The following is a 27,486-nucleotide window of genomic DNA, read 5'->3' on the forward strand; positions in this document are numbered from 1 at the left end:
CGGTAAGGCCTCTGCTCTCCTGGAACTTACATACTAGGGGAAGGAAACAGCAAATAATTGTATAATAATCTGGAGGTGGTAAGTGTGGGCTGGCTGTTTGTACCTTAGCTCATTTGCATAAAGTGATGGAGAAAGTAATAACACCTCAGGATGGGATGATTTAATGAGACAGTATACAAAAAGTGCTTACCCCAGTGCCTGCGTGTAGTCATTTATTTCACAACTTCTTAAGGAGCCCTTAAGAATTCTGAGTCAGGCCCTGCCCCAGCTGGGATATGATGGGAACAAAACAGGTGGGGTTCCTACAGAGGGGCATTTCCAAATCCCAGTGTCCTCTGGCCTTGGTTGTCAGCTTCCCTGACACGCATCACAGAGGAGAGGCTGAGGCATCTTCAAGGTGGATAGGCTAAGTAGCAGAAAGAGACAGGAGTCACAGTGCAAGTCCCCTCTGCCACTTACGGGCCGGGTGGTTGTGGAGCGGTGCCCTCACCTCTGAGGTTCTTTGTCCTTGTCGCTGCGAGGCCAGGGGAGGTCGAGGATGGACCCAGGTGTTGCCTTTGCCTCCCGAGGCCGCAGCTCATGCCCTTTCTTTGCTTTCCCGGCTCCAGACCACTCGGCCCTGAGCGCGGCGAGGACCCTGTTCGTGGATGTAGAGGAGCGTGGGCCGGAGGCCATGGACGTGAAGGAGAGAAAGCCATACCGCTCGCTGACCCGGCGCCGCGACGCCGAGCGCCGCTACACCAGCTCGTCGGCGGACAGCGAAGAGGGCAAAGCCCCGCAGAAGTCCTACAGCTCCAGCGAGACCCTGAAGGCCTACGACCAGGACGCCCGCCTCGCCTATGGCAGCCGCGTCAAGGACATGGTGCCTCAGGAGGCCGAGGAGTTCTGCCGCGCAGGTGAGGCAGGGCGGGGGGGCGGGGCCTGGCGCAGGTGCGCGTACAGGTGTGCCCCTGGGCACGAGCGAGCGCGGGTGAGCAGGCACGCGGGCCGGAGCAGCGAGTCAACACCAATTCTCTGCTATTTTGGCACCTGCATCTGGTAAAAGGCTGCCTGTAGTTCATTCTCGGTTCATTTACTTTCTTGCTCACCCGCTTCCTTGGCGTAGTGAGGTGGTTAGGGGCTGGGCTCCAGTGTGGCGCTGCCTAGCGGTGAGCTAGGCCCTCCTTTGAGCCCTAGTGCTCACCGGTTAGATCGGCATTCAGTCTCCCTACTGCGGAGAATTGCTCTGAGGACTTAATGAGATGACGCGTTTAAGTGGTAAGCATAACACCAAGTGCTGAATAAATGTTAGTTCTTATTTATTCATTTAACAAACATATCTTAGCACCTTCTTTGTGTCAAGCCTTACGTGACCTTGAGAGGATGGTCCTGAGATGGTTAGACTTTAAAACTTAGTAATTTGGAGGATATCCTGGCGCCTGGCTCCCTCTCCTTCAATTCCTATGTGCAGTAGTCACCAAAACGTATTCATTCTAGCCCGGAATACCTTTCAAATCCATCCCTCGTTTTCATTCCCTCTCTACTTACCAGTTCAAGCCACCATCACCTCCCTTGGAGGATTAACCACAACCACCCACCTTCGCTCAGGGCTGCTTCCTTTGGGCCGTTCTCTGCACTGCAGCCAGAATGAAGCTTGGTGTTAACTCCCCATTGCCCTTAAACTGAGCTCCTTAACCTGGCATTAGAGGTCTGTCCCCAAATCCGTTTCTGTATTCCTAGACGTCTTTGTGCCCTGCCTCTCCGCACCCAATCATACCTGATCCAGCCCCTCTGAGCTGCTTGTTTTTCCCACACCTGCCCTGATATCTGTTTCCTGCCCTGGTGCCCTAGTGATTCCTGTTTTTCCTCCTGCAGAGCCCTCTTTGGTGCCTGGTGGGTCACTACCAATCCCTGGCAGTTTGTGCATCCCACCCCGATTCTGCCCTGCCTTTCTCCCCCTCCACAGATAGGGCTAGCTATGCACTGTGCAATGTAATTTATACACATTTTGACAATGTCATTTAATCCTTACAACAACCCCAGGCTGAATCATTTGCCCAAGATAACAGAGGCAAGAGGAGCTGGTAGCACACACGTAGCCCACCCATGACCTTCCCATTTCCATTGCATTCCCTCCCACAGCCCTGGATCCACATGAAAACTGACCTTTTAGCAGGGCTGCCTCTCAGGCTTGAAGAATGAGGGATCCTCAGCTCTTTCCCAGCTTGGAGTTAAGAGCTTAAACTCTGGCCTCAGACAGGTCTGGATGTGAATTCTGGCTCTGCCATTGTTACTGCCCTCTGCTTCTTCACCTGTGCAAAGGGATCATAAACCCTATTAATGGGGTGGCTGTGAGGATTGATGAGGACTGTAAATACAGCATTTGACACCAGTGCCTGGCATGGAGCAAACACTTCACAAATGCTGCCTACTATTAACTGTCAGCTCCAGGTCTTAATGAGGGGAAGAGACAAATGATCTCAAAGCTTTCTTCTAGCACTTCCTGCCCACGCTTGATAGAGCTCAGCAAGCCCTGCTTGGCTTAGATGCCACCCTAGTACATGGGGCTCAGGAAAGGAGCCCCTTCTTGACTTTAGAAATAACAAATAGGAAGCATTCTCGTCTTGTAGGCAGGTATGTGCATAACAGTTTACAAATTACTCTCCCCCACATTACCACCCTGGATCCTCAAAAGTCCTTTGAAGGTCATAGGTCATAGATTATCACCTCATTTTAAAGACAAGAATGTTGAAGCCCAGAGGATCACCAGCCCATGATTGCACAGCTAGCTGTTGAGTGAGGTGGATGTCAACCCGTGTCCTAGGCTCCTCAGGAAAAAGGACAAAAGGACATAAAGCAAACAGACCATGAGGACTTTTCAAACTTGATGAAATAAATCTTTGGAACTCACACATCAGAAGGGAGGGCTGGCTCAACAGGATCACTGAGCCCTTAGAGTTAGCCCTTACTTTGCTTTTCTCTAGTCCTGAGATGTTTTGTCTCACTCATATTGACGCTGAGTATGGCTGCTTAAAAGTGTTTGCAGGGAAGCTAGATGGAAATCAATGCTGCCCAGGCTGTTTATTGCAAATAAATTTGATTTTTCACTTAACATAGCAATCATCCTTCATAACATGGGAGTGGTCTCTCTTGAGAGGAATGGCCGGCAGAGCATAGATGGGGCAGGGGTTGGAGGGAGGTACAGGACAGGAGTGGGCATTGCAGGTCAGAGAGTGTGATGTGCAGAGAGGGTGGGAAGCGGACTGAGGGGTTTAGGCTCCAATTTGGAGTTTTCTTTTTCTTAGAAGGAGAGCAAAGTAGAAGGGCAGATTGGAGGATGGCACACAGGGGTGATACTCAAAATGTTTAACATCTGGTCTGGCCCAGACTCTAGCCGATCAGAATGTCTGCCTGGCCACTGAGCAGAGCCCAGAGACCCCAGCTGACATTAATGGTTTGTTTAGTAACTGGATCATGGGGAGATGGGAGGACCTGGAGGGAAGGAGCTAAAGTAGCCAGAGCAGAGGCTGGGAGGCACTGGGTTTGTAAGGCGGCACTGAGGTGGTTTGGACACCAGTTATTTACCAACCAGTAAGAAAGTATTTTATCACTTTAGCCTCAAATCAAGACCATACCAGCATAAGCCACCTGGGTCTCAGGCTTGGAGCACACCTCCTCCCCCCCTTCCTTCTTCCCTTATCTATGCTCCCAAGTACTACCAGCATGTGTGCATTTGTGTGTTCATTTAACTAATTTTCACCGAGCACCTACTCTGCAGCAGGTGTGATAGGTGTTGGGTACAAAGACGACTAGGATACTCAAGGAGCCTGAGAGTTACTGGGTAACACACACAGTCATAAATGGATGCCATCTCTGCGCTCCCTTCCCACCTCTCTGGCAGTTCCTTCTCACTGTGCTTTGCAGGCTTAATGTATTCAATCCTGGCCCTGGTTGCAGGATGTCTTTAAAGCTCAGGCATCCAGTGCTCTGTCTTCTTATGCTGTTCTCCATTCACTCATCTGTAAACCTCTCCTCTGAACTCCCCATCCAGATATCCCACCTTCTGCTTCTGTGCTCCCAGAAAACTCTCCATGGATCTCTGCACATTGGACTTTCACCCTTAATCATGTGTCTCGTTGTGTCTGCCCCACTTGACCCTGAGCTCTGTGAAGTCAGGCACCACACCTCCTCATGACTGTAGCTCAGTAAAGGCCTAGGGCCAGCAGGAGTCAGTTTATTTTTATTTATTTTTTTTAAAGGTGACTGGTAAGGCAATCTTAACCCTTGACTTGGTGTTGTCAACCCCACACTCTCCCAAGTGAGCTAACCGGCCATCCCTGTACAGGGATCCGAACCTATGGCCTTGGTGTTATCAGCACCACACTCTCCCAAGTGAGCCACGGGCCAGCCCTGCAGGAGTCAGTTTAAATGTGGGTGCTACTGATTCTAAGACTCTTTCCTCAGATCATCAGTTTAATTGGGATATGACCCTTAGTGCCTGCATGTACTTCCTTTTTCTTATTGCCCAAGACACTCCTGTGAATATTAGATAAATGGCAGAAGCTGTCCCTGCATAGACATTGAGTTAAAACACGAAGGCTGTGTTTCCCATTACATCAGCCATTCCTTTGTTGCTCAAATACTAATCCCTGCATGAACGTCCCTCACCCATGTCTTCCCCTGCCTCAGTCCTGGACATTGCCAGGCCTTCCCGAGCCCTCAAGAGACCTGTCCCTGCTGATTTCCCATCACAGCCCCCTGGTGTGAGGCAGCAGCAGGCACAGCCTGCTTCCTTGTACAAGGTCGGCTTCTCCTTGCCGGTCACCATCTTCACCCTCATGTTCCAGACTCACCTGACCTGGCCAGAAAGGAACTTCTGGTCCCAGGGGAGCCATTTAGGTCTCATCGGCTAGGCTTCTGCCCTGCTCAGGACTTGCCAACAAGTCCTCCCTGGAAGAGGAGACCTGAAGCCCTCAATTCAATGTAACAGACATTTACTGAGCTCCTTCTGAGTGCTGGATTTTGTTCTAGGCACAGGGGGTTAAGAGTAAGCAGGACATGGCGCCTGCCCTTGTTGAGATCATCTCCAACAGAGGAGACAGACCCTTCAACCACCCTGCTATGCAGTATGACGGGGCCAAGGACTGTGAGAGGGAGCTCGGAGGAAGGAGCACTGAATTCCACACACGGCAGATACTGGGTGGGAGAGACTTCACAGAGTTGGTGCTATGAGACTTGGGCCTTAAAGGATATGGAGGATTTGGGCTGGTGGAGAAGGGGCCGAAGGAGCCCTACAGGCAGAGGAAATCGCTTGAGCAAAGGAATGGACACGGAACGCCACAGCGAGTTCAAGAACAGCTCTGAATCATGGGGTAACGGGCCAGCCTTCCTCAGGGGAGACCCCTCCTCAGCGCCTAACCCAGCTCACCTGTGCTTCCCTCCAGGCACCAACTTCACCCTGCGAGAGCTGGGGCTGGGAGAGGTGACACCCCCGCACGGGACCCTGTACCGGACAGACATTGGTCTCCCCCACTGCGGCTACTCCATGGGGGCCAGCTCCGACGCCGACATGGAGGCCGACACCGTGCTGTCCCCTGAGCACCCCGTGCGGCTGTGGGGCCGGAGCACGCGGTCAGGGCGCAGCTCCTGCCTGTCCAGCCGGGCCAACTCCAACCTCACACTCACCGACACCGAGCATGAGAACACCGAGACCGGTGAGTAGTCCGCCAGGCCCGTGCTGGGCACCTGGGTTGCAGGACCAGGGTTTTCTTTACAGTATTGATTTTCTACTCCATCGCTTGGGGTCTGGTGAAGTTGGTGAAAAACTGCTTTGTTCTCAGTGGTCAAAAGTCAGAGCCTCTTGCATAGTCATGTGAAATACCCACCCGTCGGCGACATGCCAGAGATTGGGTGTCTGCTCCTCCTTCCCTATCAGGGAGGCGCCTGAGGGACAGGATTATGCTTACCAGGTGCCTACATATGGAAGAGCAGATGGGGTACGGGACAGTGGTAACTGATACCCCATAGCTTGTCCTCTACCCAATCAGCAGTGCCTGGTCCTGCCTGAATCCTGCTCGTACAATCTCTAGCCTCCAGGTGCTCAGCAGTCCTGGGCCATCTCCAGGGGCGCTGTCCCACCCTGGTATCTTATGTTGGGGGGAGGATGGCTTCCAAACAAAAACTGTCATTTGAAGGTAACTTAAAACTTGAGGTTTAGGGACGATGATCAAAGATGTAAAGTTTCAGTTATGAGGAATAAGTTTTTGAGATCTACTGCCCAGCACGGTGATTATGGTTAATGTATCCTGTATTTCAAAATTGCTTAAAGCATAGATTTTAAATGCTGTGACCACACACACACACACACACACACACACACACACACACACACACACAATAAGAGATAAGTATATGAGGTGATAGATATGTGAATTACCTTGATTAATCATTCTACGATGTATACATATATCAAAATATCACATTGTACCCCATAAATATATGCAATTAGTATTTGTTGATTAAAAAGAAAAAAAGTGAAAAAAGGCGAAAAATAAAAATAAAGGTAAATTCAAAAAATAAAAACTTGAGGTTTTGCTCCTGCCTCCCATGATATCATGAAGTGCTGGCTCCAGACTCCTTATCCCACACTCATCCCTGCAGCTCCTTCTCCCAAGGCCCAAGAGATGCTGTGGGAGAAAAAGAAGACAACTAGATGCCTCCTTTTTACGGTGGAGGAAAGGGAGCCCAGTTTGAGAATTTTCCTCCTTCCTCTGGAGACCTTGTTGGCAGCTCCCTGAGGGGTGCTAAGTCAAACAGTCCTGTGTGGGGAGTGGAGGGGTCTCCCTTTCTCTGGCCTTTTGTGCCCCACCCACTCTCAGGCAGCTTTGTGAGCCAGTTCAGCACTGAGGAAGGTCCTGCTGGGGATCTGGAGAGAGTGGCAGAGCCCAGAGACAGCCCTGCTGCCTGAGGGAGGGCTGTTGTCTCTGGGAGGCCCAGTGAAGAGGTCTGCGGGTGCTTCCACACCAGAGAGGGCAAAGGGGATGTGGGGAGGGCAGTCTAAATTAGAACCAGAAAAGCCAAGCTGGGTGCCACTGCCCCCTACTGGCTTCCAGCTCCAAATGCAGGAGACCAGTGATTCCGACCCAGGATTCCCCCAGGTCAGGGCAAGACCAGATCAAAGATGAGGGCTTAGATGACTTAGTCTCTGGAAAGGAGGCTCCAGCTGAGTTGTGCAAGACCAAATCCAGATTGGGGATCAGGCAGGAGACCAGGTAAGTCAGATTCAGGTGGAGAAATTGATCCACTTAAAGAGTTCCAAATGTCCATCCCATCATCCTCTCAGAGGTCTCAGATGTTTTCCTAGAGAGCCTGTATACTTGTCTGGGGAAGGGGAGCAGCAGAGACTTGGGGACTGGGGACTGTCTTAGCAGCGTCACCGGGGACTGGCTTAGCAGCGTCACCCCCCCTGACCCCCAACTAGCCCTGTGAGGGGGCCAATGCCCCCAGTACCCGAGGACTTTTCCTCTGCATGGTGGGGAACCACCCACACTCCTCACCCACCTTTCCACCAAGGCCCAGGCGGCAGCCCCACCTCTCCCCACAGCACTAAACCAGAGGGCAGTGGCAGCCGAGCATGGAGAAAGTGGGGTCTGTGCCAGCACAACCCCTCCATCACTGGCCTAGGGCGTGGCCTTGGATAACTTGCTTCCTTTCCCTGGATGTTAGGTTCTTCATCTATAAAATAAGTAGCTTAAGTGAAATTAGCATTTCCTGTGTTCTAAGAATATTAATAGTTCTTAAATTAGGGGGAAAGTGTTCTGTAGTCATATGATGTACAAAACACTGAGTTAAACAAATTTAAAACTGTTTCTTTACTTCAGGACTTCTCAGAGCCTTTAAGATGTTAATGTAGATGCTAATAAATAAATTACCAAAAAGGGATATATGCAGCATTCCCCACTGTCTCAGTGCATCTGGTGGGACCAGTGTTCTAATAAACACTTTTGGGGAATAGCTGAGCTGAATGACCTGCAGTCCCTTCTAGATCTAGGGTTCTGTAATTCTAAGCACACATGTAAGATGAAGGTACACTAGAGGAAAATGATAATAACATCAAAAGATAGTAGCTGCTGCTGATTATCAGATCCAAGCACAGTGCTAAGCACCTTAGCTATACAATCTCATTTACTCCCCCTCAATCCTTTTAAAAAGTTTTTATTATCCCCGTTTCACAGGATAAGGAAAGTGCAGCCCAGAGAGGTTAAGAAACCTGCATAGGTCACACAGCTAGCAAGACAGGATTGGAACGCAGGCCTGTATGACTCTATCATCCTTACTCTTGCAGCCCTGATTATAGTGAACTACCTCTGTAGCAAAATACTTGTGTTGGTTGTTTTTTTGAAGGCTCCTTGCCATGGTGAAAAATGATCACTTTCCACAAAGTCATGACAGAGTGAATAACACACAGCTCACATTAGTGTATGTTCCCTGAGAGCTGAATTATAGCTGAATTGAGCCTCTGTCGGGCGATAATGACATATTCAACAAGCCTGAGAGTTTCAGCCTCTGATCATGCAGATGGGGAAACGGCTGCCTTCTCCCCAGCCACACCACCCTCTCCTTCTCATAGTCCATTTCCATGCTGGGAGGTGGGTAGGTGAGCTGGACAAAGGGGCTCCAGCCTCGGCATCTCTTCCAAGCCTGGATTCCCCAAACCCAGACATGCCACAGGCACTGGCACACTCCTCCACTTCCTGCTGGTTGGGAGGTTGCAGTAACAGATTTGATGAGTCTAAGTAATGACAGTGATCCTAGGAATGGCTTGCTTTTATTCACTGAGTAGCTTCACAGTGCTCTTGTTCACACTGTTATCTCCCCAAATTATAGCTGAAGAAACTGAGGCACAGAGAGATGAAGGGCATGCACAGGGCCGCATGTCTAATTGAGCTGGAGCCAGGCTCTATCACAAGAGTCTTGGTTCTTTTTGGGCTCTCCCTGCCCTCTCTAATCTCCTGTCTTTCCCTAGTTCCTCTTCTCTTTCTCTCCCATCCATCCCCCTGGCCCCAGCTCTTTTCTTTTCCTTTGATGAGAACTCAGATCTCTCTCTCAGAACAGGGCTTGATTCCACTGGACATGTTAGCAGAGGGAAGCCAATGACCTCGTGCTATGGGCCTACCACTGCACATGTGAGATTGCCTTTAATCCTCATCACAGCCCAAAGGCATTCCCATTAGCAGATGGGAAAACTAAGGCTCCAAAAATGTCAGCTGACATGACAACCAGTAAGTTAGCAAGTTGGCAAAGCTTGTATTTGGAGAACTCAGGTCTCTCTAATCCTATGGTCTGAGAGCTTTGCCCTTTGAGTTAGCCAGAGTGTTGGGCTCTCAACTGAGGCCACCAAGGTTGTGCAGCTGAATCTCAGAGATCCTTACCAGATAAATGTGAAATGCAAGACATAACCCCCAGCAACCTCCAGCCACAGGCACATTGACTCCACCTCCACACCCGGCCTTGCATCAGTCAATAGTAATTGTCAACAGTATTGATAGTGGTGGAGGCTTTTGCTGAGGTCACAGTGATTCTGCATTCAGCTGCCATCAATAATAACTTTTATGGGGTCCATTAAAGCCAATTTCTGCCCTGAAGGTTAACGACAGCAGCTTTTATGTCACTGCTTAATATCTAAAATAAATACAGAATTGACTGGGTAAATGTAAACACAAATCTCCCTCCTTGGGACCATCAGGAAGAGCCAGCTCTCAAACCTCTCCTGCCCAGAGGGGCCAGCAGGCTGGGGGGGGGCGGGCAGCAAGGCACTGGCATGCCAGGCACACAGTCAGCATCTAACAAATGTTTTTTAGAAAGCAAAGTTTGCAATTTGAGCTCCATTTCCAACTACTGGGTCAATTTGACATAGGGTCTTTTGTGTAGATTCATTCTGTAATGCATTCCATAACTGAGCTGAATTCCTTCACTATGCCAGGCATTATTCTAGAACGTAGCGTCCAGATGAATAGTGGGGGAGGTGGTGGAGATGTAGCCACCTTGTGGCTCTGTATTATAATAAAGATGTAGCAGGAAGCATCTCAAAGTGGAAAGAACGCTGGTTTCAGAGTCCGGTAAGGAGACCTGGCTGTGAGACCTTGGGCAAGTCATTTCACCTCTCTCAGCCAGTTTTCTCATTTTAAAAACAACATGCCGGTGGTTATAAGGGGCTGGAGAAGTGGATAATAGGGAGTTGCTATGTAATAGGTTCAGAGTTTCAGTTTGGGATAATGAGAAAGTTCCAGAGATGAATGGTGGTAATGCTTGTGCCACAATGTGAACGTACGAATGCCAGTGAACTGTATACCTTAAAGTGGTGGAAAGGGTTAAATTTTATGTTATGCATATTTTACCACAATAATTAAAAAAAACATAAGTGGTTTGCCTGCATCTTCCTTTCATGAAGAGTTGTGGTGAGCTGTACCACAACATTTGTGAAGCAACTGGTCTGTGTTGGTCCTTAATTCATGCTAGCTATTAATATTAATTTGTTAAAGAGCTGTGGGATGACAGTAAAGGAGCCATTCATTTTGCCCTGAGAGTGCAAAGGCTCATTCCTTCATTCCACTTGTGTTATGTACCTGGGCTTGAAAGCCAAGTTAGGATTTCACTGAGCATAAGGGATCTGAGAGAGGCGTTCCCAGCAGAGACAATCTCATGAGCCAAGGCTCAGAGGCACGAAGAGGCCTGGTGGGTCTGGGGAATAGGGAGAGCGTGCTCCATGCTTTAATCCCAGAGGCAAATTGAGAAATTCACTTGGAAAAAAAATAATGAAACAGAATCACAGGTACCTCCTCAAATTATCAAGCAACCTGGTGTCAAAAGGGAAATTATTGGTTAACCTAATTAGGCAGCCACATTGCTTATTCAGAGTCAGTAGATTAGTGAGCATCTCCAAAGCACAGTGAGAAAGGAGCTCATTACCAGTCTAACTCAATTTATCCTCTACCCTCCCTGGCCTCATACTCAGGAGACTTGGTTTTAAAAATCTATAAGAATATCTAGCATTTAGTCCCAAAGTGGTCTGAGTACTGCAGAACCCAACCCATTGTACAATGGGACACTGTCTTCTAATTCTAGAAGGGAAGTTGGGCCTATCAGCTGGGGTAGGGATTAGACCCTCACATTTGAGTACTCTTCTGCCATGGGGGCCAGCCCACACTCCCTACCAGGAATGCAGAGGTGCCTGATGTTTTCAGAGAATTAGAGTCTTCTACTGGACAGAGTTATTCATGTAAGCCCTGTGCACACTTATAAGTCCCCACATTCCAAAGAAGACTGGGCCGTGCCTAGTGGAGTCAGAACATCTCAGAATCTGCAAGCTAGGAGGGTCCTTAGAGACAACAAACCCCTTGATTCTTAACCTTTCCTCATTTTCTAGCCAAAGAAACAGATTTGGAGAGGTTGGCTAACTTCTTGAAAGTTGCACAGCTAGTAAATGGCAGAGTCAGGGTTTGAGTCCAGATCTGTCTCACTCCAATGACTATTATCTTTCTTGACCACCACACTCTACAGTTTGTTCTGTTTTAGGATAACATGTTTTTATTTACTCAATGCATAAAATATATGAAGTCTGGGGGATGATTCTAACTGTGTCCAGAACATAAACTTCTTCGTCAGTGTTAAAAACTTCCAGAAGATAAACTGAATCCATAACCTGTCAGAGCTGATCGGGTCCTAGAAATCATACTAAGCCATTCTCAAACTAGGACATGTTAAAGAAAAGATATTAGTAGAGATTGTAGGGCTGAGCCCGTGGCGCACTCGGTAGCGTGCTGCACTAGCAGCGCGGCGACGCTCCCGCCGCCGCGGGTTCGGATCCTATATAAGCATGACCGGTGCACTCCCTGGCTGAGCGCCGGTCACGAAAAAAAAAAAAAGAAGTAGAGATTGTAGAGGTTTAAGAGAAAAATTCAACCAGGAGGTATCTGAGGAGGTTTTATAGAAGAAGTGCTGGTCCCCAGGCTTTGAGGGATGGAAAGGACATTAACAGGTAAAGAGGGGGATGAAAGGGCCTTCTGTGTGGACACAGGCTTGGAAGTGGACAAGTAGAAGGTGTATCCCATGAGGCTAGAAATAAGCATGTGTAACTGGGAATATGGGGCGGAGTGTGCTAGGAGGTAAGGTTGGCAAGTTAGGTGGGTTGTCTGCCATTTTACAGCTATTCGTTGAGCACCTACTATGTGCCAGGAACTGTTCTAACCATTGGGATTCCGTCAATGATCAAAACAGACCAAACTGTCCCCTCTCGTGGAGATTACATTCTAGTGGGGAGTGTGATGATGAACAAGTTAGAAAACTAAATCACATAGGTGCTAAGTGTTATGGAAAGGGGGCTGGCCGTGTCCCAGCCTGAGGGAGGGGGCTGCAGTTTTGCATATTGCCGTTTTAAATATGGTGGCCAGGGAAGGCCTCCCAGAGAAGGTGACCTTTGAGCAAAGCCTTGCAGCAAGTGAGGGAGCGAGTTGTGAGAATGTTCTGGAAAAAAAAGTGAGCCTAGCAGAGGGAAGAGCAGGTGTAAGGGCTTGTGGCAGAAGCATGTGTGGCTTGTTTGAAAAGCAACAAAGGAGCCAGTGTGTCTGGAGGAGAAGAGGAGACCCAAGAAGTGACGTGGGGTAGGGGTGCATGCAGGCCATTGCATGGGGAGCCACAGAGGGCTCTGAGCTGAGGAGTGACACAGTCTGGCTAGTGCTTGAACAGGATCATTCTGGAAGCTGTGTTGAGGGTAGACTCTAAGGGGCAAACGTCAAAGCAGGAGGCTGGTGCAGCAATCTGGGAAAGAGATGAGGGGGACTCAGCCAGGGCAAGGCATGGAGGTGGTGAGGGTGGTGTCTGTGTCTGGTGAAGGGAGCAGAGCTGCTCATCCCTGCCTGCCATGTCTTGTTAGCATTGAGGATGACCTCAGTAGAGTTCTGTGACCAAAATGGGCTCCCCTGTACGCTAAAGGGAGGGGCTCACATCTGATCCTTCCCCTGGCCTCACAGCTGCTTCCCCCAGTTGCCTGCTCCCTTGGCCACCACCTGTCTTTTGCCGCATCCCACACTGTCTCTCATGGTTCATGGCTTTGGTCAGGAGCCACGTGCCATGCCAATTCCTCAAACCACACTCCATCCTGTGTTGATCATCTTGTTTTCTGACCTGGCTGCCACTCCCAGCCTTGCCTTTTCTTCCACAGGAGACTTTTGGCGCTGTCTTTTTTTGTTATAATCTTCGTTTTCCTCACACCATGATTTCAGCCCTTCCTTCTGCTCTCTGTAGTGAAGTCTGACCAGGGGCCTTCTCTCCATAACATCATCTCTACTGGAATTGCCTGTGATCTGGGAGCAGGGGCCTGATGGCTACTAACATTGCTGTTCTTGGGAGTTGGCCCAGATTAAATGCATTCCGCACCCACACCCCACCTCCCCTCCCCACTGGCAGGCTCTGTTACTCTCCCTGGTGGACATCAGCACCCTGCTTCTGAACTGGGAAAGGAGGGAGAGGGAGACAGGGAGATTCGAAGCCACGCTAAATTAAGACAGATTGCACTCTTGAAACTCGCTTAAGACCCACTGGGTGTGCAGAGAGGTGTGGCAAACAAGGGTTTGCTTTTAATTTGAGCCAACATGACTTTCAATTCCAGGGAAGCAACAATGTGCACGATGACAAAATTCCTACCAAAAGATGTTTGAGAGGCATTTTTTCCCCATTGGTAAGCTCAGCTTTGTCCAGGGAGAGTAGTTTCTGAGTAATCTTTCAACTTCATCTAACCCAGGATGACTTCAGGGAAGGAAGAGAAGAGCTGATGGTAGGAAAAGAGCTTCCTGCCTGCAGGAGCCTAGTTCTAGGGTTGGACATGTGGAGTCCAGAGATGCGTCCGGTATCAGTTTTAAGCTGTGTCATAAGTCTCAGCGTGACCTCAGGCCAGTCATCTTTCCTCTCTGAGCATCAGTTTCCCCGTCAGCCAAATAGGGTCATTGGAGTCTCAGGCAGTGAGATAATTTGGAAAGAGAATGGGCTTTGGAGTCAAACTCAGAATCCCAGCTCAGCCACTTAGGAATTGGGTGGTTTTGTGCGAATTACTGAATCTCACTGAGCCTGTTTCTTCATCTGCAACATAGGAACGAATAAATCTCTACCTTATAAGGTTGTAATGAGGATGGAAGGTGATTATGTACATGAAAGAACCAGGATGGTGTTTTCCAAACCATGGGCCACAACCGATCATGAAATAAAGTCTATGGCTCAGCACTACGATTTAAAATAATAATAATAAATAGAACAGAGAGGAGCAGAATATAGTATATAGCACACAGTAAGATAAGTATTATTTTGTGAAATTTAATTTCAGTTACACTTTATTCATGGCACATATACTAGGTCATCATGTAAAATGTTTTTGTTAAAAAAAAAAAGTTTAAATGATGGTACCTGGTACATAGCTGCACCTTGTGAATGTTAATTCCCTTCCTTCAAGGACCCCTCAGCTTAAAAATGCTACGCTTCATGATGTAATAGTCTTGACTGAAAACTGTTGGCCTAGTATTTCTAGGGCCCCCTTACTGATAATGAATGTGTATCTGGGAAGGGCCTCGTGATTCAGTTGAAAGAAGACAGAGACTGAAATTGGATGGACTTTGCCCAAGGTCACAAGGCTTATATAAGCTGGTTTGTAGAACTGGCCACTCTCTCTTCTCCCAGTCCCCTCCTACATAAATGGACATTAGAGTATAAATGGACATTCCCCCAAACAGAAAGAGCTGACTTAGGAGGATACCGATGCTGGATGAGTCTTAAGCTGGATCTCTCCCCATGTCACAAAGGCAGCTTAGAGAGGACCAAACCCTCCCCCAAACTCTTCCCAAAGTGACAGTCCCAACTACCTCCAATGGTGGGAAGCAGCAGTGGGGAAGAAGAGGACTTGAGCCTAACTCCCGTCTGAGTGGACTGTTCAGGAGACAGCAAAGGATTGTTTTGTCTAAAGCCCGTGGGGATTAGGAAGAGATGTGGCCCGAGAGGAAAGCTGGGCTCCATCATGGAGGGGATGGTTCTGAATCACTGGCTCTAGAGTTCAGCCTCTCTCTTGAAGGAGATAAGGAGCCACAGGAAACTTTTAAACAGGGAGAGGTTAAAGATGGCAAATACTTTTCCTGATTTGGGTGAGGACAGATGCTTAGGGTGATCTTCCCCTTGAGAAGAGTGGAATTACCTTTAGCTTTGAATTGCAAGCAATTCATTAAAGTAAGTCTGCAGGTCTGGCTGGAACCTATGTTCTTAATGCATTTACCCTGGACAATTAACCATTGACTTATCAATAATCTCAAGTTCTGCCTCTGCTAACTTTTGACTTTAAGGATCCATCAAGGGTGCCCAAGTAGTTATCAGAGTTCATTTATAGAGTTTGCTTGTGCATATATATAATCCCTGTCCTCTTGTCTTGGTAAACTTGATTTAGTGTGGGTTTCCTAGAAAACAGCTTAGGGCAAGTATAAGTGCTGATGCTTTATGTGGGAGGCACAGTCTCAGAGCAGTGAGGGGAAAGGGAAGTAATGAGGCAAAGAAAGATAAGAAGCAAAGAAGGGTGCTGTGTCCCCATGCTGGCCACTGCTTCCCAACAAGCAGCAAAGAGACACACCTGGTCTCAGCAGGCATGTCTCCTCAGGAGGTTCCCACGCAGGCTTAGAGAAATCACACCTCCAGGACAGCCTGCGGGAGGAAGGCAGCAGAAACACCTGACCGGCCTTGGACAGCAGTTCTCAGCAGGCCCAGGAAGGATCAACTGGCCACAGCAGCAGCGGATCTGTTGGTGGAGGGTCCAGCAGATGGTGGCCCCGAGAGAATCCAAAAAGTTGCATAAGCTGAGATCAATACCGCTGTTAACTGCTGCTCTCTCCCTCCCTCTCTCTTCCTTTGCCCCATCCCCCTGCCTCTTGTTCTATTCTTTTTACTCATGAGTTCTACCTGTCAAAAATTACAAGAGTAATACTATTTATTATACTTTTACAAAGAGCCTTATAGTGTGCAAGCATTGTTTCATTTAATTACCATGATCAGCCTGTAAGATAGGGTTTGTGATTCCCATGTTATGGACGATGAAACTGAGGCCTCAAAAGCTTAAGTAACTTGCCAGCCACAAAGTCACAAAGCTGATACCCAGGCCAGGGCTGTCTAAAATCAAAGCTCTTCCCCTGGCCATACTGCCTGATGGAGACATTCACTATTTGAGTGAATGACTGCCAATAATTTTGCGGGTTAAAAAGGTGTCAATATACCAGACCATCCCCTCCAAAAAAACAGTTATGATCTCACACTTATACTTCTTATATAAGTATTACACTCACACTCACACTTATGATCACAGACTCTGGAGCCAGACTGCTTGGGCTCGAACCCCTGCTCTCCCATTTCTTAGCTGTTTTACCTTGTATTATGCAAGGGAAACCTCTGAATCTCACCATGCCTCAGCTTCCTCACCTGTAAAGGGGGGATAATTCTGGTATCTCCCTCACAGTGTGGCTATAAGGATTGAAAGAGTTAAGAGACTTATGTAGCATTTCCTGGCACACAGAAAATGCTACATAAATGTATGCTGTTATTATTAATTACATGGCATTTCATGACTTAAGTGTTTTCCTTTTTTATTTAACATTTGCAACAGCCTATGAGGTAGACGTCAGTCTCATTGTTTGGGCAGGTTCTGAGATCACATAGCTGGAAAGTGGCAGAGATGGGATCCAACCTGGGCTTGTCTGACTCCATGGCCATGCACAGCTGTTCAGAACTCTCTCTGGCAGCTGGTCAGCCTGTCTCCTACCAGCAAAGATGATTCCCCAGGCACCAGGGCCAAGTGTGAAATGTCTCCAGCAAGCCTGATTTTCTCTCAGTCTGCTCTGTTGAGAAGGATCCTTCTTCTGAAAGGAAGTTCCCTTCACATCAATAGCCAAGCCTTTTATGTTCCAAATACAAAAGAGGAATTTTCTCTCCGGCCCCACTCAGCTGCCTGGCTCCTAATGAATTTGCTGTGCTTAGTTTTGTAGTACCTTGACTGCAAAACAGATTGCTTTCCTGAATGTGCCTCCAAGAAGGAGTTACGCATATGGAACAAACCAGGTTCAAAGCATGGTATAAACAAAGGGAAATTGTTTGCAATTCCAGCTCCTTGTGAAGATGAAAGAGGGAGGAGAGAAGAGCCACCATAGGTGTGAAGAGGGCCATGAACAAGCAGAGGAAGGCTCTTCAAATAGGAACCAAACAGCTAAGTCAGAAGTTGACAACACTTAGAGGCGAGGCACCTCCCACCGCACCTGGTAGCAAAAACAGGGGAACCGCTCAAGCCCAAAGGATTTGCCCTTCTTTCTACCTGCATCCACAGCCTTCAATAATTTATTACCTCAGCACCAGAGTTCGTAGTGCTAAAAGATGGATTTTATTGGAGAAAATATTGTGTCATTTTTCCCCCAGCTGGATTTAAAAAGCTCTTCAAGTCTGCTCCAGCAGCCTGGCCATTATTTCTCATATTTAGGGAGTGCATAATAGCTCACAGCACCCTTTAATACCTGACATTTCATAAATTATTACACCATCTCTTCAGTCCTGGGCACCTGAGTCTGCACTCTGACTTTGAACCCTGGCAGTGGACCTTCCAACTTGGAGCCTGTGTCAGGGTGTGCCCAGGTTCAGTGAGTCACTGTAAAGACCCAGCATATAGGGGGACTCACGGCTAAGACTTACTACAGCAAAGGGTGCAAGCAAATTAGCAGAGGAAAGAGGCACGTGGGTTGAAGTTCATAGGAAACCAGGTGTGAGCTCCCAGGAGTTCTCTCCTAGCAGAGTCACACGGGATGTGTCCATTCCTCCAGCAGTGTGTTGTGACAACACTCACAAAGTGCTGTGTACAAGGGAAGCTCAAGAGAGACCCAGGGCCCAAGGTCTTGATCAGGAGCTGGTCACATAGACACCCTCTGCCTAGCATGTACCAACTTCCAGACTCTCAGAAGGAAAGCAAGTGTTTGGCATAAACCTCGATATTTGTACAAACAGTCTAGGCACAGCGAGCCACTCTTATCATTTAGAGACTAGGGAACTGTGTACCACCCAAGGTCTCAGGCACCAGCCAGGGCCAGCCTTGCAAGCAGTCCTTTCTAAGGACGCAGTCCCAGGCCTGCCATGTGAACTCTTCTCTGCGCACTGCCGCCTGGACTCCCCTCCTATTTCACTAGTGAGTGACCCTGGCAGACCTCTGCTGTATAATTCTCAGGACAGCTTAGTAGTTCTTTCTCTACTTATCTTTCTTAGAAAGTGATGATAAACTTTATCTCTGAGAAATCACCTGATAAAGAAAGCTCACTGCTAGTGCTGGTAATGAAAGTGAAGAGAGAATGAAATGATGGATCTTGCTCAGGGGGAAGAAAACAAATCATGTTCAAATGAATCTCGCAGTGGGACAGTGCTCCTTGGCCTAGAGTGGCACTGATGAGTTGGGGTTGGGGGAGGAAGCTGTGAAAGCCAGTGACTGACCATGTGCTGCTTCCGTTCAGCCACGTAAGCCAGGCCGCATGTCTGCAGGAAGGCTGAGGAGCAGGCCTGCGCTCTGCCTCAGGGCTCATGGTGTAAAGAAGATACACACCTACGCAGGCAGCTACTCTGCACTCATATGTGCGTGCTGCAACCTACCCTGGGTGGCCAGCAGCCAGAGAATCAGCAGACAAAATCCGGCCCTGCTTGGGCAGCTAGATAAAATGATTCCTAAGACCCCCTGCAGTTCTAAGTACCTGACCAAGGGAGAACTGGGACAGGACCACAGGAAGAAGAATGTCCACCAGAATGGCTTCTCACCCCCTACCAATCCTGGAACAGTTTTTAGAACTTCCATTGGCAAAAGAGGCAGTTTGGAGGTATTGGCACCAGGATGTTTGTTGCATAGAGAAAGTAGGCTAACAGAAAGCTTTACCTGGTGGTTGGGTATAGAAAAGTCCCAAACATCTTGCTATCCTAATTCCAGCTCTCCACTAGGGCAGGATAACATCAAAATCCCTGTTAATGCCACCAGCCAAAGACCACCAGAAACTCACCGATAGTTAGTTGAATAAGGATGGGTTTCGTGACTCTCTGCAACAAGAAAGAGTGCACACTGTAGAGAGCCATGAGGATCTCAGTAGAGGGTGTTAGACAGGACATACAGGATTTGGCCTTCTGTTAGGTGATTTGGGGATGGGTTCAAGGAGGTGGAGCTTCGCTCTGGACTGGATGCTGTCAGGAAACAGGAGCAACTCTGTGCCTGGGTATCTTAATAAATCTTATGTGGAAGGCAGAAAGAATGATGTGAGGTTAAAGTGGTAATTGGAAAAGAGGTAGCAGTCACTCACATTAGGCAGGATAGGGGGATGTTTCATCATTTTGTGGTTTGCACAACGTTCTTGCTTTTGTCTAAGTTCAGACATGACTCCAGTGTGGGCTTGTATTCATCTTGATCCATTACAATCACAGAGTTGCCCTGTCTGAAGCCGGTACGTGACATTTTTATATTCAACAGGAGAATGCCACAGCCTAGCTGGGAGTGCCAGGCCAGTTCCTGGCTGTCAGGGACTGTTTTTCTCTTTCTGATCCCAAACCAAAGACAAAGGAATAGAACAACTACCAGGTGTGATGGCTTGCTTCAAGGGCCTCCAGTGACCTGGGCCCACGGTAATCTCAGTGTCCAGGGAGAATAATAATGAAAATGACTTATTTAATAATATGTACTATTACATTAATTGAGTACTCTTAAATAAGTTCTTATTTAATAATATCTACTCAATAAATAATAATTATACGTTAGGTACCATACAAGCCTCTTTAAATACATAATCTCATTTCATTCTCTTAATATTTCTGCAAGATGAATACTTTCTCTTTTTGCATATAAGAAAATAGAGGCTCAGACAGATTAAGTGCCATCCCTAAGGCCATCTACCTAATAAGTAGTAGAGGCTGAATTCAAACATAAATATCTGTCTGACTCCAAAGTCTGCATTTTCCCACTGCCCCAGGCCTCCTTGACACATAGGTGCACATGGGCACCTATGACAGCTTGCCAAGCTGTTTGCTGAGACTGGCATTAGTCTAAGGAGCATGACAAATCCAAAGTGTGTTCATGGACAGGGAGTTTCCAGGACACAGAATGTCATGGCCCACAGAAGCCCAGGCCCTGGCAGAGTGTGGTGGTTCCTGTGTGTTGTCATGGCACCAGCAAAGTGAGCCCATCCTGGCATCCCCATAGAGCAAGGGTGGGTTTGATCTATTTTTTATTCCTGCACAGCTGGCTAATTAATATGAAGGAGAGCGGCCCATTATTGACTAACTTCGTTTTCCACCACACGACGTCTTAATGAAACTCAAGAGTCTTAATGTCTATAGCTCAAAAGCTGGGGCGAAACCTCTTAAGTAGGAGTGATGGTTAACCTTGCCATCCCCTTCAGAGGCCCAGCATTGTTTCATTCGGGGGGACGGGGGTGAAGACCTTTATAAGCATGTTGCCTGGTCTGAGGCATTATTTTTCTTTATTTTTCTTTCAGTGATCCCCTTTTACTTATCTTGCCACCTTTTCACAAACCTATGTAGATTCAGGCAAGACCACGGTTTGTTTATCTATCTCAGTATCATCAGGGACTGATGCATGAGATTCCATAAATATGTATAGATTAGAATGTTCTCATTGCATCCTGGTGAATAATCATACCTGTGTTTCCGAATACCAGACTGAGGCCCAGAAAGAGGGAACAAGAAAGGCACTATATTTATTGGATGCTATATTAGCTTCCTAGGGCTGCAGTAACAAAGTACCACAAACTGGGTGCCTTAAATCTGCAGGAATTTGTTGTCTCATAGTTTTGGTGGGTAGAAATCTGAAATCACTGTATGGACAGGGCCATGTTCCTTCCCAAGCCTGTAGGGATCCTTGCCACTTCTAGCTTCTGGTGGGTCTGTGGCTGGCTTCGGCATTCCTTGCCTTACAACCGCCTCACTCCAACCTCCACCTTCATGGTCACATGCATTCTCCCTGTGTGTCACTGTCTTCCCATGACTATCTTCTAATAAGAACCCTTCTCAAATGGATTAGGAGTTTACCCCGCTCCAATATGACCTCATCTTAACTAACTATATCTACAATGATCCTATTTCCAAATAAGGTCCCATTCTGAGGTAGTGGAGATTAGGACTTCAGCATATCTTTTTTGGGGGGAAAAAGTTGATCCTAAAACAAGGTGCCAGTTAGGTGCCAGGCACTTTGAATTCCCCACCACTTAGAAGCCTGACTCCTAAGTGAAATCACAGCTTCTCAGTGCCCTGTGAACTATAACAGGCAAAACCGTTTTAGTCTGAATGATACAGCATTTGCCATTCTCCATCTGGACTTCGGAGCCCCTGGCTGCAATCCCCTCTTCTTCTCCCTGGCTTTCACCACCTCCCCGCTGAGCAAGCCATGTCAGGGCACCCAATCTCAGGCCACTTCAAAGTGAGTCACTGGAGACATGATGCTACAGAGAAGATTCCTGCCTGGGACCATGTGGGTGACCCTCTGGCCTTGCTTGTAACAGCAGGGGGTGTGAATGTGTGCGAGTGTGTGCTGATCTGAGCGTGTGATGTGTGGGAATGCACGTGTATGTGTGATTGCGGGTATAAAGCACAGACACACTCGACAGTGTGTGAGCATGGGTGCATGGCACTGTCAGTGTAATTAGTATAGCAACAAGTGAACAAGACTGTGTGGGTTTGACTATATGTGAGGGGGTGTGTGTGTGTGTGCATGCATGCACATAAGTGAAAGAGTGGGTGGGGATTTCTGCCAAATACCTTTTGTGTTTTAGAATCAGCCAGCAATCAGAGGTGAAGTCTTTCTTCCCACAAAGATGGGGAAGAAAGGCTTTGGAGGCCTTTTTTTTTTAATGTTAAAGAAATAAATAAATAAAGAGGCATCATCCAGTTAGTGGTTGTTAATTAGGAGCAGGTCCCAGGGAAGCCACTTCTGCAGCAGCACCAATAAATCACTCATTAACTGTCCATGGCTGCCTGCCTCCAAGTCAGGCTTCTCTACAGGTTGAGCTCCAGCAGCAGCCAGGCCAGGGCCCTCAATTGGAGACCTGTCAGTAAGGGGGTGGGGTTCATGTCTCCCAGTCCCTCTCCTCCTGAGAGCATCCCCAGGCCACACCAGGCAGGAGAAAAAATGGCTGAGCCTCCATTCATTGATCCATGGACTTAAATCCAGGTCTCTCTACATCTGGCCCCTCCCTGATCCAATTCCTGACCACACTGGCCTCATCTTTCCCCTCTGTGCATTGCTTTAGGTTCCAACTCCACTGTGCTCCTTAAAGTCCCCTGATAACAGCTTTATGCATGTCTAATAGAGTTGTGACCATGCATCTACCTATGCTTCCCCCAGAGATGAACACACAGTGGCTACTTGGGAAACACTTGCTTGACCAGCCCCTGCCAACTTTCTCACCAAAGCGGTGTCTGCCAGCAGTAATTTAAAGTATTGATTTTAGCTCAAACCACCATAGACTTGGGGAGGTGGGAAAGGGAGTAATTACTTAATGCATTCAGGGTTTCTTTTTGGGGTGATGAGAATGTTCTAGAACTAGGCAGTGATGATGGTTATACAACATTGGGGATGTACTAAATGCCACTGAATTGTGCACATTAAAATAGTTACAATGATAAATTTTACTTAACGTATAATTTTTTTTATAATAAAAAAAATACTGTTTAAAAAAACCAACCTACAGCCCCTTGTTCGCCTATTTCTTCAGCACATGTTTATTGAATGCGTCCATACAATCAGGCCCCAAAAATAGAAAAGTGTTTGGGGCTAAGGGATGCAGAAACATGCCACAGATACAGGTTTCCTGTTTGAACACAAGTGATCTGTGTAATCCTTAAAACACTGGAGGTTGCTGTATTTGTCCCTACTTTATACATAGAAAACTCAAAATCACAGATTTCTTAACATATGGAATAGGATATGAACCCATCCTGTTTCCGGTACCTTGGGCTTTCTCCTAGTTTCAGGCCCAGCCCTCACAAGCTAATTTAAGCACAGCAAAGCTAGAGATAGAAAAAAACATGTAGACGGCAAAACAAACATTGGTCAAGGACGCTTCGTCTGCCTCCTCTGGTTGAGGGCCCCACCATCTCTCCCCACAGTCTCCCTGCCCTCCAGGCACCTGCCCCACTCCATTCTCAGCACTGCCAACATGGAGCTCTTTCTAACCTGATTAGCTAGATGATCCCTTCTAGACATTTTTATTAGTGCCCTGACCTTCTTGCTAAGCAGTAATTTCAGGAACCTGTGACTTTGGAATGACATTCTTTATGTTTGTGTTTGTTTTTGAAAATATGTAAAATCAATCCAGAAATCACAGCCTCTGCTTTTGTGCCTAACTGAAATGTGTTGAAAGATTTAAGGATAATTACTGAATATTTTCTCCACATGCAAAAAGATATTTGGTCTAATGAGGCCATTCTTTAATCTAGCAGGGAGGTGGAAGAGCTGTTTGAATTAGGAGCCTTTGGTCCAGGGAGCTAAGGAATCCCCAGTCTTGGGACCAAGTCCAGATGTAACCCTGGAAGCATGAAGTTCAAAGTCAGTGGGATTATAGCTTGGTGGAAAACTGGCAAAAATATATCACCAGTGCCCTTCCTCCAGACACTGAGGCATAAACCAGGGTCTGCATGTAGTTTGGGTTGGCATCAGTACAGAGACACTTCAGAGAGAGGAATCAAAAGGTTAAATCCTGTCTTTGGGGCCACATGAAAATAAGAATAGCACTGTGGGGGAAAGAAAGACATTGGGTGGTTATTATAAGCTATTTTCTTTTGACATGAGATCTCATGTTCTTTCTTCTAGGCTTATTTGTTTATTTACTCATTCCTGCATTCATTCATTCATTCATTCATTCATCAGATATTTAATGGAGAACCTGATTTTTCCAGGCCCTATTTTAATGATTATAGACAGAAATAAGATTTCTGTTATTAGTCAGTATAGGTTAATGGCTAAATTAACAACCAATGGTTAATTTATTTTACACTAACAAACTATCCTGATATCTTGTTTACCAAACCAAGTGGGGTCCATTTGCCCTCGCCCTGTGGAAAGCTAATCACTGAGGCACATGTCTGCCGCAGAGAAAGAAGTTTTAATCACAAAGTAGCCATTGTGAGAAGACAGGAGATTTGCATCTCGGATCCCTCTTACCCACAACGGGGAAGTTGGTACAGTTATGGGAAAGTGGTTAGGGGTGGTGCAAGGCATGGGGGATCATGATTGGCTAACGGGTTTAAAGGAGTCCTTCAGTGATTTGCACAGACTCAAGCTGTCTTGAAGATGACAGCATCTTTGAGGTGGAACCCTCGGCCCTCTGACGTCAAAAGGTCAGACATTCATGCAGGCTCATTAGAGACGTCAGCGGGCTCAGCCAGCCTAGCCCGGTTTGGGTTGGACGAAGCTAACACCAAGAACCCTGAAAAAGAAACACTTTAGGCACACAACTTGTGACTTCTGCACTAGAGGAGTTAGTTTTGTTACGGGACAGGTATTATCTTCAAAAGCAGATAGAAAGAAACTGAATGAGTGGCTAGTTATGTAAATTTAAAAGAATGAGCAATTTAAACAGGGAATAAACTTTAACTGAAAAGCCACAATTACAGTCCCAGTGGCTTAACAGAGTTTGTTTCTCATGTTATGTACCCAACATGCTTTAGGAGGGCGGGGAAAGAGACTTTGCCCCACATAGTCTTTCAAGAGCCAAGGGTGACAGAGGCTCCACATTAAGCTACACTACCTGAAGCAAATGGCCTTTCTGGCTGCTTCTCACAGCCCATAGCCCTGATTTAGTCATGTGGCCCCACCTAATTGCAAGGGAGTAGGGAAAAGTGCTTCTTTCATGTGCCCAGAAACAGAAGATAACAAGATATGGGAGCACCAGAAGTCTCTACACAACTTGGTATAAAAAGGGCTGGGGTATGAACACAATTGAGTATCTCCCATCCAGCAGAAGAGACAAGTGAACAGACCTGCCAGCTGAGGGAAGTCAAAAGTGTGTTGGAGATGGGGAAGAGGAGTTGTGACGTGAGATCAGAGAGGAGGAAGCAATTTGCTGGAGTCTTCTGGGGTGGGGTGGGGGTGGGGGTGCTGGTGACCTAGCCAGAAAATATCCTGCATGCTCATGTGTGACTGCTGGAGCTCAGTGGGGTGGCTGTGTAGCAAGAGGTGAGTATGTATAGATAAGCAGGGCCCTGGGCACTGTATGTAGTGATTGAACCTTATTCTGTAGGGAAGGGAAAGCCATTGAAAAGCTTTCTAGGAAGTGACGTGACCCACATGTATATATTGGGAAGATCACCCTAGGTTCCAACCCATGGAGGAGATTTAGAGACAGATGGTGGCCCACAGAATCAAATTAGTGGTCATGCAGACAGATTTGAGAGGTACTTAGGTGAAAGAACTGATAAAATTTGGTAACTAAATAGATGTGAGAGAGGAAATGGACTCAAGTTTGTAACCTGCTTTTTGACTGGGTATGTCTTGGTCCACTCAGGCTGCTATAACTAAGACTGGGTAAGTTACAAACCACAGGAGTTTATTGCTTACAGTTCTGGAGGCTGAGAAGTCTGAGATCAAGGCACCAGCAGATTCAGTTTCTGATGAGGGCTCACTCTCTGCTTCATAGATCATGCCTTCACTTTGTGTCCTCACATGGTGGGAGAAGCAAACAAGCTCCTCTGGGCCTCTTTTATAAGGTCACTAATCCCATTCATGAGGGTTCTGCCCTCATGACCTAATCACCTCCCAAAGGCCCACCTCTTAATACCTCTTATTATACTTCTGAATACACACTGGGGATTGGTTTCAATGAATTGTGAGGGGACACGAATATTCAGACCATAGCAAGTTAATTGTGTATATGCAGTGAGGAAATGCTAGAGCATGATTGTAGAGAAGGATAATAAGCTGTGTTAGACATCTTTGAGTCTAAAATATCTGTGGAACCTCCGAGTCAAGTGTCCATGAAGCACTTGGATATTAGGGAAGCTTATGAGAGTCTGCCTACCCTTCCTGAGTATCTAAGAGATGACAGGAGTGGGACTAATTTCTGGGGAAAATAGTTCTTTCCTCCAGGGATCTCAAATTATGCATCTGTTGGCACCAGAATTATTTCCTAAATTGTGGATCAGTCTGGGTGCTTTCAAAATGGAGTCATTTTCTGCTGATCACCTTCCTAAAACCTAGTCCCCTAGGCTGAAGGAAGTCAGTGCTCTCTGGGTTTCCACAGCCCCCATCGTGGTCCATACCAAGTTGTTATCTGAGCCCCCAGAGGACTTATACTTGGTCATCTGGCCTGGTGCTCAATAAATGTTTCTTGAACAAATGAATGAATTAACTATAAACTATTTAAAACTGTTGTGTCCCCTGTGAGAACATAAATAGTACTTCCATTTTTCAAAATCCTTTAATAAATTATAACTCACCAAATTGAAATAAACATTTGTTTTATCTTCCAACCAAGTCTCTGGAGAATTTGACACCTTTTCATCTTCAAAGTGCTTTCAAAACAAGAGCTGGCTTCCCCCAAAGGCTGCTCTTTGGCTGTTATAGATTGTAAACATATACAGAAATGTATTAACATTCAGGAGCAAAGATGCCTAAGGCCGGTTTTAAAGAGAATCTTCTTCAGGAAAGAAAAGTAAAGTGTTTCTTTGATTTTTTGAGTGCCTTCAATGTGCCAAGAGTTGTGTTAAGGGCTCTCAATATCTATTATGTTATTCTCTCAATGACCTCATGAGGTAGGAATTCTCATTCCTGCTTTTGAGATAAGAAATCTGAAGCTCAGAGAAATAAAGTAACTTTCCCAAGGACATGGAGAAAGGGAGAACCAAGAACCAACCTTAAATTCTTGTAGCTCCTGAATTACAGACCTATCCTTTGCACGTTTGTATCTCGACATTTGGTCTGCAGGTTACCTGGATTAAGCACATGCAAGGTGAGACTTCTAGGGCTCAATCCCAGATTTATTGGAAGGAACTCTGGGGAGAAAAGCTTGGGAATCTGCATTTTGAGTAAACTTCCCAGGTCCTTATTATGCACACTAAGATTTGATATCCTACACTTTATACCCGTAGTGAGCTTCTAAAAACTTAGAGGGATTTTTGTCTAAAGGAACAAGAGAAAAAACAAAGGGAGAATAACTAGGCCCTGAACACCAGATGCCTCTCATTGAGCTTGGCAGATCTGCTTTCTGTGGACAGCATGGCAGCACCTTCCTCCCTCCCTGCCTCCCAGGCTGTGCTGGCCAAGATGGAAAACTTCCTCTGTTCCCCTGCTTTTCATGGCAAGCTTGGGTTGATGTTTTCTCTCCACTCCATATGGATTTTGCAATTAACTCACTAGAAAAGTAAATCACAGGGTGCCTGGAATACTAAGTGCTGTGAACACGAGGCTTCAGC

At 47.0% G+C, this 27,486-nt stretch overlaps 1 protein-coding gene across 1 annotated transcript in view; it reads left to right on the forward strand.

Moving 5' to 3' along the window:
- Nucleotides 1-673: 673 nt before the first annotated feature.
- The window catches only part of TENM4 (teneurin transmembrane protein 4), a 403,492-nt gene continuing 376,679 nt past the window's right edge, over nucleotides 674-27,486 (forward strand). The window contains 2 exon segments of the mRNA XM_063092724.1: nucleotides 674-896; nucleotides 5,424-5,693. Coding sequence (XP_062948794.1) covers nucleotides 674-896; nucleotides 5,424-5,693 — 493 coding nt within the window.

The sequence above is a fragment of the Cynocephalus volans genome, chromosome 4, assembly GCF_027409185.1.
Source record: "Cynocephalus volans isolate mCynVol1 chromosome 4, mCynVol1.pri, whole genome shotgun sequence".
In the NCBI taxonomy this organism is placed as follows: domain Eukaryota; kingdom Metazoa; phylum Chordata; class Mammalia; order Dermoptera; family Cynocephalidae; genus Cynocephalus; species Cynocephalus volans.